The following is an 18,820-nucleotide window of genomic DNA, read 5'->3' as shown; positions in this document are numbered from 1 at the left end:
GAACTCTATTTCCTAGTTTTCCCCCTATCTCTCTGCTTTCTGTTTTTTGTTTCTTGGTTCATTTAGGGTTCCAATCCTGATAGACTTACTGGATCTGTCCATTTCCTGGACTCAGGCTTTGCCCCTTCAGTCTTGGGGTGAGAGTGATTTCATGTCGTTGTCAATCCTATGTGGCTCTATTGTTCTTCCTTAGCTTCTTACCCTTTCTTCACTTGTTCAATCAATTGTCTATTAAATTTCCTGGTTTCAATTATTTCAAGAGGTTTCTGTGTTTAGATATACCAACTTTTTCTTTTTCAATATATTTAATTTTGAATGAGCATATGAACTGAGAGATTAGATTGTTAATGATATATTATTGAGTCTAAAGTCATTAAATATCACTGCATTTTTCTTTTAGGCTTTTTCAAATCAATTAAATTATGCCATGATATAACTGTGGGCAAATCACTAAACTCTTAGTTTCACTTTTATCTTTATCTGTACAGTAAGTATAAATTGATAGGTCCTCTCTTCCTCAATTAATGAAAGGAAGCACTTTAAGTATATACATAATGCAATCTAAACAGTCACAATACAGGGTAGAGAAATCAATGTGACCTAGTATTGGTTTAACTTGTGAAATTCATGTTCTCACACATGCTTTCCATGTGTCCTGGGGCACAGACATGAATTTCTCTAAAACTTTGGTCTCCTTATCTAAGAAAATGTTCATCTCCTTTTTTTATCAGTTTCATGAAGATTACTTTGTCTAACCTTTATAAATCTCTTAGCACTGTTCTTTCAGTGAAGGAGGTCTTCAAGGAGCCTAGATTGCTCATCGCTTATACTACAAGATGTAGAAGTGTTTTCTGAGAGCACTTTCCCCTTGATTTACTCCTAGGTTTACCATATGTGTTGTGCTGTTCTCAGTCGTGTCCAACTATGTGCAAACCATGGACTATAGCCCACCAGGCCCCTCTGTCCACGGGATTCCTCCAAGCAGGAATCCTGGCATGGGTTGCCATTTCCTTTTCCAAGGGATCTTCCTGACTCAGGAATTGAACCCATGTCTCCTCTATTGGCAGGCAGATTCTTTACCACTGAGCCACCAGGGAAGCCCCTTAAAACAGGAATATCAAATACATCACTCATAACTTGATTAACTGAATCTCTTTCTCTGCCTCTCTTTTTTTAGAAAATAATCATATTTCATTGATTTCAGGCCACTGCTCACCTACTGAGTTTCTATGTTAACTTACCAAACACTCCTGTGAAATTACATTCCTTTGAATTCTATATTGAATTTGCTGATTATGGATAGTTACTTAATTTTGGTTAACTTACCTGTATCAGATTGCATTTTCTTTTGTTTTAATTAAAGGTCAAGAATCTTATCATGTCACTGTTAGAAAGAGTTTTCCATCATATGCCTTCTCTAGCTTACCCAGACTCACCCATGTCATTGTGTTATTTTCCCAGTTTCCATATGACATTCAAGGTTTAGAACAATACACTATCTGATCTTGTGCAAGCTAGGGACAGAGGTGTCACCACCTTGTTTTGACCTTGCTTGGTTACTAGAACTCTAGCCAGTTGAACTGTGATGATTGATCTCCAACAAAACCTATACTTTTACTGAGGTGACTGAAAAGTTGGGTATCAGAAATAGCATATGGATTTAGGAATGTCATTGTTTTTCAATGGGAAATCTGAAATGACAGAAAGAACACTGGATTTACAAATAGAATCTGTATATTCTAATCCTTATTCTATCAGTTATCTCTGATAGCTTAGGCAAGTCTCCCATCTTTGTTTTAAATATTGTCCTCTGCAAAATGAGGTAGTTGGTTTCAATGCTGTTTATATTTCATCTAACTCCACAGTTCTGCAGTATCAGAAAACATTTAGATTTGGTTCAAATCTCTACTTACATCTAGCTGAATTTTAATTATGTGTGTGTGTGTGTGTTTCTTACTAAGACTATTTTTAGAGCAGTTTCAGGTTTACAGAAAAATGAACATACAGATATTTCCCATATACTGTCTGCCCCACACATGCATTGTTTCCCCTTTAACAATATCCCCACCAGAGTGTTACATTTGTTACACCTGATGAACCTTCACTGAGGCATCATAATTTTACAGAGCCCATAACTGACATTAAGGTTCACTTGGTGTTGCGTATTCTATGGTTTTGGATAAATGTATAATGACATATGTCCATTATTATGGTATCACGCACAGTATTTTCACTGCCCTAAAAATTCTCTGTGCTCTGCCTATTAATTTCTTAACCCTCACCCAACCCCTGGCAACCACTGATTTATTACAGTCTCCAAAGTATTTGCCTTTTTGATAGTGTCATAGAGTTAGAATCATAAATATGTAGCCTTTTCAGATTGAATTTTTTCACTTAGTAATATGCACTTAAATTTCCTTCAGGTGTTTTCATGGCTTGATAGCTCACTTCTTTGTTGGTACTTAATAATATTTGTCTGGATGTACTATAGTTAATTTATCCATTCACCTACTGAAGGACATCTTGATTACTTCCAAGTTGTAGCAATTATGAATGAAACTGCTATAAGCATCTGTGTGCAGGTTGTTTGTGGACATACGTTTCCACTCCTTTGGGTGAATACCAAGAAACATGATTGCAGAATTGTATAGTAGGAGTATGTTTAGTTTTGTAAGAAACTGCCAAGCTGTCCTCCAAAGTGGCTGTACTATTTTGCATTCCCACCAGCAGTGAATGGAAGTTTGTGTTGTCCCACGTCCTCATCAGCATTGGATGTTGTCAGTGTTCTGGATTTTGGGTATTCTCATAGGTGTGTAGACATATCTCATTGTTTTCATTTGCAATTCCCTGATACTGTAAACTTGGAGCATTAGTTCATATGATTATTTTCCCTCTGTATATCTTCTTTGGTGACATATCTTTTAGGGTCTTGGCCAGTTTTTTAATTGAGTTGTTTGTTTTCTTATATAGAATATTAAGCTTCCTTTGTATATTTTGGATAGCTCTTCTTTATCAGATATATCTTTTTTGAGCATTTCTCCCAGTCTTGTCTTCTCATCTCTGCACATTGCCTTTCATGTTATATCTTTTTGTTTCTAAGATATACTATAGTATTGGGGAAATACTTGTTATTGAAAATGAAATGAAGATGTGATGTAAGAACTAGATCATGGAGCCAATGAAGCTAAGAACTGGCATCATTTTTAAAATTAAATGATTTGCTCTACTTCCATGCTTAAATTTCTTCATCATGTAAGTATGCATGTGTATACACACACACACACACACATATATAATAAACAACAACAAAAAAAGTAATTGTGCTTATCATGAAAAGCCACTAGCCTTGGTCATATCCTTTTGCACTAATTCCCTGTTCTCATTCCACTAATATTTGGCATTTTCCTAGTTGCTAACTTTGTATCTCTAAACAACATATTAAGCCCCTATTTCTTTCTTTATCTATTTTAATTATATGCATTGACTTTCCATAATGATGGAGATTTAAGTCATTGACACAACCCCCCATTTCTTCCGGCTCCTGTCTACCTGGTTCTGTCATTATTTGCAGTTCTCAAAGTTAGACTTAATGACACATTTCAGTAAGTAGAATAGTATGGTTAAGAAACTGGGCTTTTTTTGTGCAAAACTGAGGGGTTGATCTAGTCACATATCTCCCTGGTTTCCTCCTAACAGATTTTCAGACTTATAGTAACGATTATATTTGACTGAGCATCCATTTAAACTTACAAGCCTGTGCCTTTTTTTGTTGTTGTTCAAGGCAAGACCTCACTTTCATCTCAGTCTGAGTTGCATGAGGCTTTTAATATGAAATCACTTTCCATTCAGTCCAACTCTTCCTTGTTGCTGATGAATGTCATACATAATGAAAGATTATATCCATTTATCCTCAGCAGTAAATCATTTATCACACAAGGGAGATATATTATTGTGAATTCTGATCAAAGCTGCCCACTTCCTTTAGCCAGCAGAAATGCTGCACCCTGTCAGTGAATTGTACAATATCCTGGGAGAAACAGGGAAAATTATGTTATTGAATGAGGCTTTGGAAAACTCTAGGGGTTTCTAAAATGTCTTTTTTAAAAAAAATCATGTTTCATGTAGAATTTTCTATGATCCAGGCATGTGAACTGTACGAGTCTCTTTTTGGCTTTCTTCACTTAATTAAATCTGAAAGCTGTGGGACTTTTTGCAGCTTGCTCTGTGATGTCTGCAAACAGATTTGTGAATGACATTGTGTGGATATTTTGCCCCCTTTCTTAGAGAGGCAATAATTATTCCCACTTCTTTTTGAAGCATGCTGTGCATGGTTTTATCAGTTCATTTGCTAATGAGCTCCTTCTCTCCTTTAAAATGCCAATCATAAAGATGCCTTTTAAATAAGATTTCTCTCTCGGATTTATTTCCTTTTCACTCTTCCTTATCAAGCTGTGTACCGCTTTGCTTCAGGGAATCACCCACAGTATCCAGGCAAGAAACAAGGCTGGCCTATTTGATCTCTTATTGATATCATACTCACTCACTGTCTCCTTCTGAAAGCACTGAATTCCAGAAAGGACCTCACAGTCCTCCAGAGGAGTTTCTTCTTATGTTGTGTCTTTGATTGGAGGTATCATTGCCCTATGTTCCACATCTGTGTTCACTGCCTTTCAAATTCAACAGCATGTGAGTGCCTAAGTATTAAACTGATCCTAAGTAGAGTGAGTTACAGAAAGGAGGAGGAAGAATGGACCGTGTTTCTTCCTTTGGTCTTACTTGGGCTCCTGGCCAAGATGCTTTTACAATTTATTCATAATTTAGGCAAAGTGGTAGCTAGTGATCTGCACAATTGAGTCACAAATCTGTACCTAACATCTATAAACAACATTGCTTCATTTGATGTTCATCACATTCTGGAAGTAGCCTTTCAATGTTTTGACCATTGAAGAACTAGCTATTGAAACTTAATTTGCCTCCTCCAGACTCTCTGAACGCATTATCTTCCTTGCTTGGTGGATAAAAAGAAATATAATATGCCCAGGCTCCTTATACTTAAAACAAGGGATTGCTAAATTTATCAGAACAAATTATAGTGATAGCAAAAATATTATACATTAACTTTAATATAGGTGTTCCTATTGATGGTTCTTCTCTGACTAATCAGAGGTTCATCTATATACAACTGCCAGGTCTAGAGAATAAATCTAGGGCACCCAGTTAAATTGAAATGTCAAATAAAAATAATCAATGCATTTTTAGTGTAAGTATATCCCAAATATTACACATGGGACACACTAATGCCAAAAAAAAAAAATGTTTATTTGAATATCAGATTTAACTGGGTGTTTTATATTTTATCTGGCAACTCTAAACATGGGAGAATCCAAATTCTGGTCTTTGCTATGCTATAGATATAAATTGCCTAGCTTAGGCGGAGGCCGGGCTTGTGGGGTGCCCGGAGCAGGGGTTCGGATCCCGGCCGCGAGATTTCTGATCTTTAAAAAAAAAAAAAAATAAATTGCCTAGCTTAGTAACTGTCATGGACTGAATTGTGTTTTCTGAAAACTCATTACATTCAAGCATTAAATTTCAGTGTAACTGGATCTGGAGAGAGGGTTTTTAGGAGGTAATTAAGATTAAATGCAACCATATAGGTGGGGTCCTTTTCTGATAGGATTGGTGGCCTTAGAAGAAGAGGAAGAGAGAGATTGACGAGGGAGAACTATGGATAGGTCCATCTTTTTCCACCATGCGAGGTAGCAGAAGGCAGCCATCTGCAACCCAAGAAAAGAGCCCTCACCAGACCCAGGCCTTGCTGGCACCTTGATCTTGGATCTCTAGGCTCCAGAACTGTGAGAAAATGATTTTCCATTGTTTAAACCACCTAGTCTATGATACTTTGTTACGGCAGCCCGAACAGGCTAATATAATAAGTTTAGAATGTTTTGTTCTGGCTGTTTTACATTTCTTGCTGAACTGTGAGCTGATAAAGATGATTGCCACTTCTCTTCCATTGACTAGTCTGAACATGTGAGTCAATTACTCTTCTAATTTCAAGTGAGTAGAGAAGAGACGAGTGAAGGAATCTGCTACTAGTTGAACCTTGAACATCAGAGAAAGTCTGTGATTGGCTAATCTCACTATGTTGGTGATGTCTTGAAAATGAAAGTATTAGCTGCTCAGTCTTGTCCGAATCTTGTGACCCTATGGGCTACAGCCTGTCAGGCTTCTCTGTCCATGGAATTCTCCAGGCAAGAATATTGGAGTGGGTAGCTATTCCCTTCTTCAGGGGATCTTCCTGAAGATTACAGGCAGATTCTTTACTCCTGAGCCACCAGGCAAGCCCTGGTGACATCTTACATGAAAATTTTAAGAAGGAGGGATCATAGGGACTAGTCTGTGTACTAGTTGTTCAGTCATGTCCAACTGTTTATGACCCCATGGACTATAGCCCTCCAGGCTCCTCTGTCCATGGGATTTTACAGGCAAGAATACTGGAGTGGGTTGCCAGTTCCTTCTCCACAGAATCCTCCTGACCCAGGGATCGAACCCAGGTCTTTCACATTGCAGGCAGATTCTTTACTATCTAAGCCACCCAGGAAGCCCCATAGGGAGTAGATGTGACAGTAAATCTTGGCCTGTTGTTGGCTGAGAAATATCAAAGGCAGTCATGGGAACTTTAAATTAAGGAAGTGGGGGAAGAGAGCATGACTTTGAACTAAGGAAGTGGGGAAAGACAGCATGACTCTCCTCTGAATTTAATGTTAGAACCTAAGTTATTTGCCTAAATTTTCTTATTATTAAGCATATTTATAAGGATGAGGGGCAATGTAGGTCCATGCAATGTGCACAGAACACACACTAAATCAAGACCCAAAGCTCCTCTTAGAGATGAGCCCCTGACACTGTGGAGAGCTCTATCACCAACCTCCGTCACATCTCTCAGTGGCAGAAATAGGAGTCTTCCTGCATCCATAGGATATTCCTTTTCCACCATAGTAGGCTACCTCCCTTGAAAACTAGAATCTCACATTTGTCATGATAGATTTTGTGCATACAGGAAATTAATAGCATAACATTATGTTAATTTAAATTGATAAAGCAAAAATCCATTCATCTTCTGCTTGTCACTATTACCCCATAACCCTTTTGTTCTTGATAAAGGCAACTGTTACTATACTACCTCTAATGTGATATTGAAATTGGGAAGTCTTCCTGCAAGAGGGCCAATAAATTACTTCTTAATTTACCTTCTCACCCTAAAAAGAGTTTATTTTTTTTAGATGCAGTAAAGCCAAAGCTAAATTAGATAGAATGGCTTTATTTTGCCCACATGGCTGCTTTGGATAATATTGCTATGTATTTTAATCTGTGTAGTAACTTCATGCCATGCTATGTGTTTTAATTTTGTTAATGTGGTAGCAAAGGTAAGTGAGGCTCTTGACAAAAATAGGGGCACAAAATTCTATAAAGGCCAAAAATTTATTCAAACTATATGAGAACTCAAAAGTGTTCAAAAGTGAATGTGCCATAAATGAAAGTAAGATGACAATGTAAACAGGTTCTGTCTCTCTGGTGCTAAGTATATGGGTGACTGCTGGACCAGGTACCTAATATTTACACATGGTTGAAAGGAAGTTGCAATTGAGAACACACATGGTTTAATAAAATTTATCAGACTTGAAATCATTTTTTTCCTTTTTGTCTCTAGGGCTCAAGTATTAACTGAATGCAGCACACCTCCTAAATTTGAGCAGATGCTTTCAAATTTACTTCTGAAATCATATCAGTCTCATGATGAAGTAATTTGCCTTCATCTACTTTATTATTTTCAATCAATTTATTTATTTTAATTGGAGGCTAATTACTTTACAATATTGTAGTGGCTTTTGCCATACATTGACATGAATCATCCATGGGTGTACATGTGTTCCCCATCCTGAAACCCCCTCCCACCTCCCTTCCCATCCCATTCCTCAGGGTTGTCTCAGTACACTGGCTTTGAGTGCCTTGTTTCATGCATCGAACTTGGACTGATGATCTACTTCACATATCATAATACGTGAAATACGCTATTCTCTCAAATCTTCCCACCCTCACCTTCTCCCACAGAGTCCAAAAGTCTCTCCTTTATGTCTGTGTCTCTTTTGCTGTCTTGCATATAGGGTCATTGTTACCATCTTTCTAAATTCCATATATATGTGTTAATATACTGTATTGGTGTTTTTCTTTCTGGCTTACTTCATTCTGTGTAATAGGCTCTATCCACTTTAGAATCCAAACTTGGTTAAAGGGAAATTAAAAAAAAAAATCCTTATATTTTCTGAAAATTGCAGGTATAATTTCATTAGCAAGAATAATCATAGTTGTAAGATAAGTGACATTATAAGCAAAAATTGCCTCAGCCATGGAATTTGTGATATGTTGATAACACTTCAGAAGATCTTCATGAGTTCAAAGACAGATGTTGCTCTGCAATTTAAAAGAATTCAAACCTAATCTCCCATTTATAATTCAAAGGATTTTAGAAAGACAGTACCTACAGCTAGGCTATAGGTAAATTTAATTCCAATTTTGGTTCACTTAAATATCTTGCTGTCTTAATTAATGTTGCTTTTAAATAAGACCACTTAATTAAGTTCTAAATTCAGCTAAAGAAAGCTTACACTTTAATCAGTGTCACAGTATTCTCCATAGCAAAACCTAGATCTCAGCCTCAGCAGTGAGTGGCAGGGAAGGGAATGGGTTCTAACGTCATAAGTAATTGTTGAGCCTATAGCTCTAGGCTGCAGATGCTTACCTTGAAAAGTTTCTAGACTTAACCTTTGTGAACCTCTCTTTCTTCACTTGAATAGCTAGGATGTTGATTCCAAATTCATAGAATATTTTTTAAAAAAACTGTCATGCATTGAGTGCTTACCAAAACAACAAGCATTATTTATTCCTAATAATAATTCTAGGAGGGAGCTACTATTGTTATCTCCATGTTACAGATAGAAGGAAGGAGGTAGAGGAAGGCTAAGCAGCTAGTAAATAGCCAATCCCAGATTTAAACACCAGGCTGTGCTCCAAACCACCCTGCATCTAAAATGTAAGGTTTATTTATTTTTTTTTTTTTGCATTTATTTCTGCCCTAATTTTTAAGATTTCTTTCCTTCTACTAACCCTGGGGTTCTTCATTTCTTCCTTCTCTAGTTGCTTGAGGTGTCGAGCTAGGTTATTTATTTGACTTTTTTCCTGTTTCTTGAGGTAAGCCTATAATGCTATGAACCTTCCCCTTAGCACTGCTTTTACAGTGTCCCATAGGTTTTGGGTTGTTGTGTTTTCATTTTCATTCATTTCTATGCATATTTTGATTTCTTCTATGATTTGTTGGTTCTTCAGAAGCGTGTTATTTAGCCTCCCTATGTTTGAATTTGTAATAGTTTTTTTCCTGCAATTGAGATCCAGCCTTACTGCACTGTGGTCAGAAAAGATGACTGGAATGATTTCAATTTTTTTGAATTTACCAAGACTAGATTTATGGCCCAGGATGTGATTTATTCTGGAGAAGGTTCCATGTGCACTTGAGAAAAAGGTGAAGTTGATTGTTTTGGGGTGAAATGTCCTATAGATATCAATTAGGTCTAGCTGGTCCATCGTGTCATTTAAAGTTTGTGTTTCCTTGTTAATTTTCTGTTTAGTTGATCTATCCATAGGTGTGAGTGGGATATTAAAGTCTCTCACTATTATTGTGTTACTGTTAATTTCCCCTTTCATGCTCGTTAGCATTTGCTTTACATGTTGCGGTGCTCCTATGTTGGGTGCATATATATTTATAATTGTTATATCTTCTTGGATTGATCATTTGATCATTATGTAGTGTCCTTCTTTGTCTCTTTTCACATCCTTTATTTGAAAGTCTATTTTATCTGATATGAGTATTGCGACTCCTGCTTTCTTTTGGTCTCCGTTTGCGTGAAATATTTTTTTCCAGCCCTTCACTTTCAGTCTGTATGTGTCCCTTGTTTTGAGGTGGGTCTCTTGTAGACAGCATATATAGGGGTCTTGTTTTTGTATCCATTCAGCCAGTCTTTCAGTCAGAATGGCTGCTGTCCAAAAGTCTACAAGCAATAAATGCTGGAGAGGGTGTGGAGAAAAGGGAACCCTCTTACACTGTTGGTGGGAATGCAAACTAGTACAGCCGCTATGGAGAACAGTGTGGAGATTCCTTAAAAAACTGGAAATAGAACTGCCATATGACCCAGCAATCCCACTCCTGGGCATACACACTGAGGAAACCAGATCTGAAAGAGACACGTGCACCCCAGTGTTCATGGCAGCACTGTTTATAATAGCCAGGACATGGAAGCAACCTAGATGCCCATCAGCAGATGAATGGATAAGGAAGCTGTGGTACATATACACCATGGAATATTACTCAGCCATTAAAAAGAATTCATTTGAATCAGTTCTAATGAGACGGACGAAACTGGAGCCCATTATACAGAGTGAAGTAAGCCAGAAAGATAAAGACCAATACAGTATACTAATGCATATATATGGAATTTTAAAAGATGGTAACAATAACCCTATATGCAAAACAGAAGAAGAGACACAGATGTACAGAACAGACTTTTAGACTCTGTGGGAGAAGGCAAGGGTGGGATGTTCAGAGAGAACAGCATTGAAACAAGTATACTATCAAGGGGTGAAACAGATCACCAGCCCAGGTTGGATACATGAGACAAGTGCTCAGGGCTGGTGCACTGGGAAGACCCAGAGGGATGGGATGGGGAGGGAGGGGGGAGGGGGGATCGGGATGGGGAACAAATATAAATCCATGGCTGATTCATGTCAGTGTATGGCAAAAACCACTACAATATTATAAAGTAATTAGCCTCCAACTAATAAAAATAAATGGAAAAATAAAATAAAATGTAAAGTTTAAATGCCTGATGATTCTTCCATTTTCCCTAACCAAGGACTGACTTTGAGATTGAGGAGAATATTGGCAGAAGATAAAGAAGAATACCTGGAGGGGTTTTGTTTTGTTTTGTTTTTTATCAAATCAGCATTTAATAGGCCTCTCCAAATTGGCAGACTTGTGTGTCACTGACAAAGTGTCTCCTTTCCTGTAACATCAAAGAGTAATTGCCATTTTTGTCTATGAATAAAAGTTGCCACAGTCAGGAAACAAACCATACAGTTCATCACCATTTCTCTTGTGAAGTTAATTGATTCTTGCTAGTTGAAATTTTATGTATAAAATCAAGTTTCCAAGAAAGAAGCATGCATACTTTCTCTAAAATGTATGCAGAGACCAGACCCTATACCGTGATTGAAGCAAACATTTGAACATGTTTCTAACCTTCTTGCATTTTTCTCTGTAAATTATGTAAAATGCATTTTTGCAAATACGTGCAGTAGAAGGTCTCTGGGAATAAAAATGGCCAAAATGCATGTATGTAATACAATATCAACTACATGTGCTTGCTCTTTTTTTTCCTTCCTGGTATCATTCCTAGGGTTTAGAGTAGGGAATAGGAATACTAGAAGCTTTGTGTAAAGTACACCCATGCAAATACTAAGCAGAGAAAAAGGCTATATGCTCAACAGCTAAGCATTATGATATAGTTGAGGAAGATGTGATTAAAAGTTTTATGTTGGCTGAGCCACCCATGTAGATAACAGATACTGGCAGTGAAGACAGGGTTGGAGTGGAGAAGAAGGATGTGAAGCAATGATCACATCTCCCATTGATGAGTAAATAACCGGGGAATCAACAGATGAGGATTCAGAGGATGGATAGTACCATTCCCCAATAGGATAGTTTTGTGTTGTTTTTTTTTTTTTGCTTTGCTTTGCTTTGCTCTCCTAACAGGAGTAAGTGGGAGAAATGGAAGAATAATCTGGAAATGTAAGGAGGTTGTTGGTCACGAGTGAGAGTTCTTTCATTTTTACTTGAAGTCTTTATTCTTATTAGTTCTAATTTAGTTACTATTCAGAAAAGGAGGCCAAAGAAATAAACTGGCATTAGTATTGTAACAGAACAGATGGGCATGGTCTGAAGTTAGCTATGTGGGCTGATGGCCGTGGTAACCACTTTTTGCTGGCCAAAGAATGTCCATTTCTGTGGGAACATCAGCAATTGAGCTAAATTTAAAAAAAATCTCTTGGAGGGTTTTCTGCATCCAGGTTGAGTGCTAGGTTCATTGCTTCTGTTTTAACACCCTAGACAAATCAAGTATTTGCTTCTAGTTCACAAGCATGCATAATGTAATTTCTCATCTTTGTCAGTATTGTTCTCTTTTCCTTTGTCCAAGGATTGCCTTTTAAAGCCTTTCTCTAAAGCTGGGCTTTTCTTCAGGGACTGTGTATAAGAAAGAAATGAATAGAAGGGGTGGGTTGTTACTATATACAACTGAACAAGTGAGAGGGGGATGAGGGCCAAACTAGAAGGATGTATTGAGTAGGAAAGTGAGGTCTGCATTTGAAACCATACAACTGGCCCTATTGCTGACGAAAGTGAGGGGCCTGGCCCCGAAACTCACCAGGCGAGGTACTTTGCTGACATTAAACTTGGCTCAGAATCTGCAGTTTCTTTCCATCACTTTATTGCCAGGGGCCAGTCTCCCCTATTCAGGGTTTTCATTGTTGTTTAGTTGCTAAGTCTTGTCCAACTCTTTTGTAACCCCATGGGCTGTAGTCTACCAAGCTCCTCTGTTCATGGGATTTCCCAGGTGGGAATACTGGGGTGGATTGCCATTTCTTTCTCCAGGGGAGATTGAGTTTACACTGTGGTTGTTCTACCGTCAATAAGACTCCTCCCATTTTCTTTACACAACTGTTCATCAACTGTGGCTGTATTTCCTATTCCAAGCCTAGTCTTTGGCCATCTAGTTGTAGGAAAAAAAAAAAAAAAAAGCTTATGTGTAAGAACACCAGGGAATGTTGATATTTTTTAATAAAATTGCTATCATGATGCAAGGCTTTCCAGGGATAAATAAATTCAGAGAACAGGAGTGGATGAATTCAATGGAGCTTTGAACCAATGCAGAGTAGAAAAATAATAGAGTTTTAACCTGATTACGACTGAGCAACCTTCACTTCCACTTTTCAACCTGATTAAGGCAAGAAATATGCTTTTAAAAATGTATTTACCATTAAAGATTGCATATGTACTTTTAAAACTTTATTAATTCCATTATGCTTTATTAAGATGAACAACCAGAAAGAACTTCTATTATATGAATTTCTTTTGCTCTTATACCTGTATCTCTTAAGAGATCAAAAATCTTAAAAAGCAGTCTCAAAATTCACCCCTCCCTGCAACTAACACAAACCACAACAAACATGCCGTGATATTTCTTAAAAGATGTGCTGTTTATCACGCTGTCAGAAGGTCTGCCAAACTCAATCTATGCAATAGAAGTGCATCCTAAGACAATTTTTCGTTTGCTTTATGTGTTTAATAGTGTCGTAAATTCAGTCCTCCTCACTGACTTTACCTGCTAGGCACATTTTGTCTTCACATTTGGATGGATTTGAACTTATCAAGGTGACATGTGTGAGCTTTAAGTGGAAACTTTAATTTGTCATTTCTTAAAACCCAGCACCAATTAACAGGGACACATAGCCACCGTAACAAAGGAGCAGAGTTTGCCTCATACCCAGTCACACAGCCCCTGGTGGGTTTCCTAACTTGAGCCGGGCTACTTCAACCTCATCACACTTTATTATCTACAGCATGCTGATAGGAAGGCAGGGTGAAGGCATGCACCGTGCAATTTTCCTGGTAACCCATGAGGCTTGAACACTGCAGAGTGGTCTCAAAGCCACGGCAAATCAGTTGAAGATTAGAACAGTTTCAAACATCTTTCCTTATTTTCTTTTCCACACACAAATGGAGTAATGCATTTTAAGTGATGAAAAACCCCTTAAAAAGCAAAACAAAACAAAAGCACTTCCCCTTAAAAGCAGCAGTCTCCCAAGGATACAATTGCCAAATTAAATGAAGATACAAAGAGTGAAGTGTGCTTAAAATCTCCCACATATGTTGGAAATAAAGTCCTTAGAAGTGAATGAATGCATGCAACTAGCACCTAACTCATCATTACAGGAAAATGAGAACTAAAACGCTGTGGATCAAGTAATTCTGAATAAAGATGATGACGTTAGGGCAGTTTCAGAGAACAGAAATTTATGTTTTCATCACAAACGTGCTTCCATCTTAAGTATTTTCTGACTTTTTACAATTATTGTATCAGTAATATGCCTGCTTTATTTCAAGTGCAGTAAATGAATTTCTTCAAGTTTATGAAAATATGTGCCTGCTTAAGCAAATTCTCTCCATAGCCTGTTGGGTATTTGAAGTGTCCATGTATCAGAATTCTTTGTTCTCAGTCTATAGGGAAAATTACCAAATACACTCCAGGGTGCCAGGTTTGAAAAGGTGCTAAAGAGAGCCTGCCCCATTACCTTTATTCCACTTTAGCTCACAGTAAAAGGTGGAAAAATTACCTGGGTGCCTTTCACTGTGATGGCTCCAACTGCAATAGACCTTATCTAATAGTTCATTACACTCAGAAAACAAAGCATATTCTAAAGAAAGCATCCACAGCTCCCGTCTCTGACAGAATGGTCTCTTAGAATTCTTTTGTCGATTTCATAGATTTCTAACAACCAGAGGATTGTTTTTAAATCTGATTTTTATGCCAGCATCACAATTTCCTCCTCAGTAAGTAGGACAGATTCATCCCAGGAGCAACAATGGATGCCTATCTGCTTAACTTGGGCATGACAGATTAAGCTTCAAGCAGATACACTAAATGCCACCTCCTTGCTTACACAAATTGTTCAGAGGCAGGCGAGTGGGGCCTCAGCTGTATTTGTTCCTTGAACTGTCAGCTGATGAGCCCGTACTGTCTGAGACGGCCAAGCAGCCTTGATTGAGCAAAGACCGTGGATAGGAAGGGCTGCCTAGACATGCCTCACTGCAAGGGCTTTCAGGTAAATATCCCACCTCCAAATTGTACCCACCTTCGGAAAGTTTCTCTGGACAATGCCTTGCAGGAAGAGGGCACTTGTTAGCTAAATATAAAAGAGAAAAAGGAAGAGAGAAAAATGTGAGTTTAGAGAAAATGAAGAGACCTTTCATGTAGAGACAGATACTTTTCCAATTTGGCCAGATCTGAAATAAATGCTGTTATTTCTGACCCAGCAGTTAGGCAGCACTGACTGGAAAAAATTGCTAAGTAAAAAATAAAAGTAAAATTAGCAAAAGAACAAACTAGTAAAACATGAGGAAAATGAACAGTAGGCCAAATCGACTGATAATGTTTGATCAATTATGTTAGAGAATGATTTTTTATTAGAAAAATAACACTTGTAATATGATGCTTTCTGAAAGAGCATTTGCAGTCTTTTAGAGACCAGTATGTTGCATAAAGAAAACTGCAGAATTATCATATGAGGATCACAATTATTCATATACCATGAGGGGCATCTTTAATTGCTGTTGTTTGTTTGCTAGATATTACCTATAAAACTACAAAAGAAAAATGGTGCTGTTCCCCGCTCCCCCCCCCGCCCCAACCTCAAAGACTTAAGACTCTAGAATCCATCTGTCAATGTGAGAAACAGACTGAGCCAAGCATCACAAAAGCAGGAATGTACTTTCTCACGGTGATGTCATTGGTGGCTATTTTGCTCGTTGAAATCTCGAACCTTTCACAACCACATGCGTATGTTTGTCATTTATCCTTTTTCTCAGGTGCAAAGAAGGCTACCAAGGAGTCCGTTGTGATCAATTTCTGCCGAAAACTGATTCCATCTTATCGGATCCAAGTAGGTCATGCATTTTTCTTCTGTCTCTAACACAACATAAAACTGAGTCACAATTGCTAACTCATGGACCACTGGATCTCAGTTCTGTGTCTGAATGCTGCCGAGGGTGGGAGCTGGGGACAGGCATTCACTTTCAAGGTTTGTTCAGAACTATCTCTGTTGAGATGTAGGTCTTCTCTGGGGATGGAGCCTGGTTTCCAGATTCATCTCCACTGCTACCCTCCCATGAGGGCTGCAACAAATCCTGCTCCCTTAGCTTTCAGGCTCCCTTCCTGCTACCCCATTATGAAAGCAAGGATATAGAAACATAAAAGACCTTATTATTTATCCAAAAGAGTGGTATGAGAACTGTTATGTCATACTGCTTTTTACCAGCTGGTTGGTATGTTGTGAAAACATTAAACCCTATTAACTTTAACATTTCTGAAGTAAGGAAATATACATATAAAATTAAATAAGTTTTCAGACCAACTGTGAAAACCCCATTTTTAGCAACCCTATTCGCATATCAGCGATTACTGTACCAACAACAAATTAATTTTTTGTTGTTGTTGTTCATGAAAGAAGACAATTTGCTGCTAAGAAATATTGCCACTTATTTCTGTCTCTGTGTGGAGTAAAAAATAATGTTCTATACGAATATGCTCAGTTCTGGTCAAATGTGAAATTTTTCCTTTATCTGTAAATAATCTGATCTTTCAGTGACTGCTACAGTTGAATCACCACTAAGAAAAGGGGACTTTTATTGAATCAGCAGTTTAGTTCAGTGAAGATAATGACAGGCATTTTCAGATTGTAAAAGCAATGTTTTGGTTTTCTGAATACCAAACATGCATAACATAAACTTTAGCGAAATACGATGTATTGATGGCAGCCAGTGGTCACCCTGTCTGTGAATGCGTAGGTTGCTGCATAATGAACATGTTAAGCCATCCTTCAACACTTTTTCAAAGTGCATATTTTTATTGCGCCCCCACCCTGAATTTTTAGGTACGTTTCCCTGAGTAAACAGAATATTTTTTAAAAGAAAATTTTTATGTAATTCAATTTGCTTGTGTTTTATCTTGACAAGGCAAGCTACCACCATTCAGCATTAACTATTCTTTTCTTTGCAAATTTAGCTCTCCTAAAGAAAAGTGGAGGTTGCCTAAAAGCCAGTAACCAAGCTGGCCATGGTTGATCTCTGTTCTCTGAAATGTGAGGCTCTGGTCCCTAGGAGCTCCCCAGATAGGGGACAGTTTCTGGAGTGTGTGGTGTCTTTTCTATCTTGTAGTTTTAGCCACTTGCTCAGCTGATGTCTAAAAGGTATGGTTGTGGCTAGAGATGTGTATTTGCTGCATTAGAAAGCATAAAAAGAAGAATGGGTTTGCTGATTTCATTTTCTTTTTATTCACTTTGATGTACTTAGTTTTCCTTTTTTTTTTCTTTCCTTCTTCCTTATTCTTCCCTTCTCTTTCCTTCCCTTTTATTGTCCTTTTTCCTTTCTTCTCTTTATTATTTTCTTTCTTACCTATGCTCCCTGCCTTCCTCCCTCCCTCCCTCCCTCGCTTTTTCTTTTCCTATATAGCTGTAGAATACCTGTTCAGTACAGGGTACTGGAGCAGGGCTTGCATGCGGGACAAAATAGGTAAAATAACCTTTATTTATACAATCTAATAAAACCTTTGACATTCTATTAAACATAATAGTCCATCACTGCAAATGTTGAGAATGAGACCACTGAACATTTTGAAGAAACCAGTACTCGAGAAACCAAGCATCGCACTCGCATTCAGGTTTCTTAACGTTGGTGGGCCCAGAGGAGTTAACACTCCAAGCTCTGAGCCCTGAACAAAGGGGTTACAGAGTTTTTATACATGGACAGGCATGATTAAGCAGGTTTGCAGGGGTTGGGCAAGTATAAAGAACAGGACAAGGGTGAGTGAGATAAGCTCCAATTCCTATATTGTGAGTCCACACTTTCTGAGATTATGTGACCTATTTGATCCAGACTTTGCAAGGAGCAAGCTGAGTTACAGAGGCAGAAGGAGCAGGAGGTTATGTAAAATTTTAACTTTTCCTCTTCATTCCCCCCTCTTGATGCTTTCTATCACTCATGGTAGAAAGTATCATCTCATGCTTTGAAAGGACATTCAGAGTTCCCCATCATTCAGGGAGCTATATTGAGTTAGTATCATTTGTAACTTTATGGATTCAGTTTGAGAGGTTATGAACTGGGTAATAGCATTGAGAATACAAGGGCCAAAAAGGAGCACCACAAAGAACATGAAGAGAGGACTGGTGAAAGGGAAAAGCCAGGATGCCCAGCTCCAGGTATTGTTCCAATTACCCCAGGAATTTCCTGGTCCCTGTCTCCTTTTTATGATTTGTTCCCCTAGCTATTGGGCCATGTCCCTAACTATTCCTGATTGGTTTACATAAAAGCAGCATTCTTCGTTCAAAAAGAGGCAGAGTCCTCCCTTTCCAGCTGTCAGTAGGTCTCAGTCAGTCAGTCAGTTCAGTCCCTCAGTCGTGTCCAACTCTTTGCGACCCAATGAATCGCAGCACGCCAGGCCTCCCTGTCCAACACCAACTCCCAGAGTTTATTCAAACTCATGTCCATCGAGTCGGTGATGCCATCCAGCCATCTCATTCTCTGTCGTCCTCTTCTCCTCCTGCCCCCAGTCCCTCCCAGCATCAGGGTCTTTTCCATTGAGTCAACTCTTTGCATGAGGTGGCCAGAGTACTGGAGTTTCAGCTTCAGCATCAGTCCTTCCAATGAACACCCAGGACTGATCTCCTTTAGGATGGACTGGCTGGATCTCCTTGCAATCCAAGGGACTCTCAAGAGTCTTCTCCAACACCACAGTTCAAAAGCATCAATTCTTTGGCACTCAACTTTCTTCACAGTGCAGCTCTCACATCCATACATGACCACTGGAAAAACCATAGCCTTGACTAGATGGACCTTTGTTGGCAAAGTAATGTCTCTGCTTTTTAATATGCTGTCTAG

At 38.3% G+C, this 18,820-nt stretch overlaps 1 protein-coding gene across 7 annotated transcripts in view; it reads left to right on the top strand.

Annotated features, from left to right (window-relative positions):
• NRG3 (neuregulin 3) overlaps nt 1-18,820 on the top strand; it is a 1,193,959-nt gene that overhangs the window by 887,041 nt on the left and 288,098 nt on the right. For all 7 annotated transcript variants that reach the window (XM_043476687.1, XM_043476686.1, XM_043476683.1 and 4 more), the window contains exon 3: nt 15,755-15,828. In XM_043476687.1, coding sequence (XP_043332622.1) covers nt 15,755-15,828 — 74 coding nt within the window. The remainder of the gene's footprint in view (nt 1-15,754; nt 15,829-18,820) is intronic.

The sequence above is a fragment of the Cervus canadensis genome, chromosome 8, assembly GCF_019320065.1.
Source record: "Cervus canadensis isolate Bull #8, Minnesota chromosome 8, ASM1932006v1, whole genome shotgun sequence".
NCBI lineage: Eukaryota > Metazoa > Chordata > Mammalia > Artiodactyla > Cervidae > Cervus > Cervus canadensis.
The sequence above is the reverse complement of the archived record's forward strand: the minus strand, read 5'-3'. Positions and strand labels throughout refer to the sequence as shown.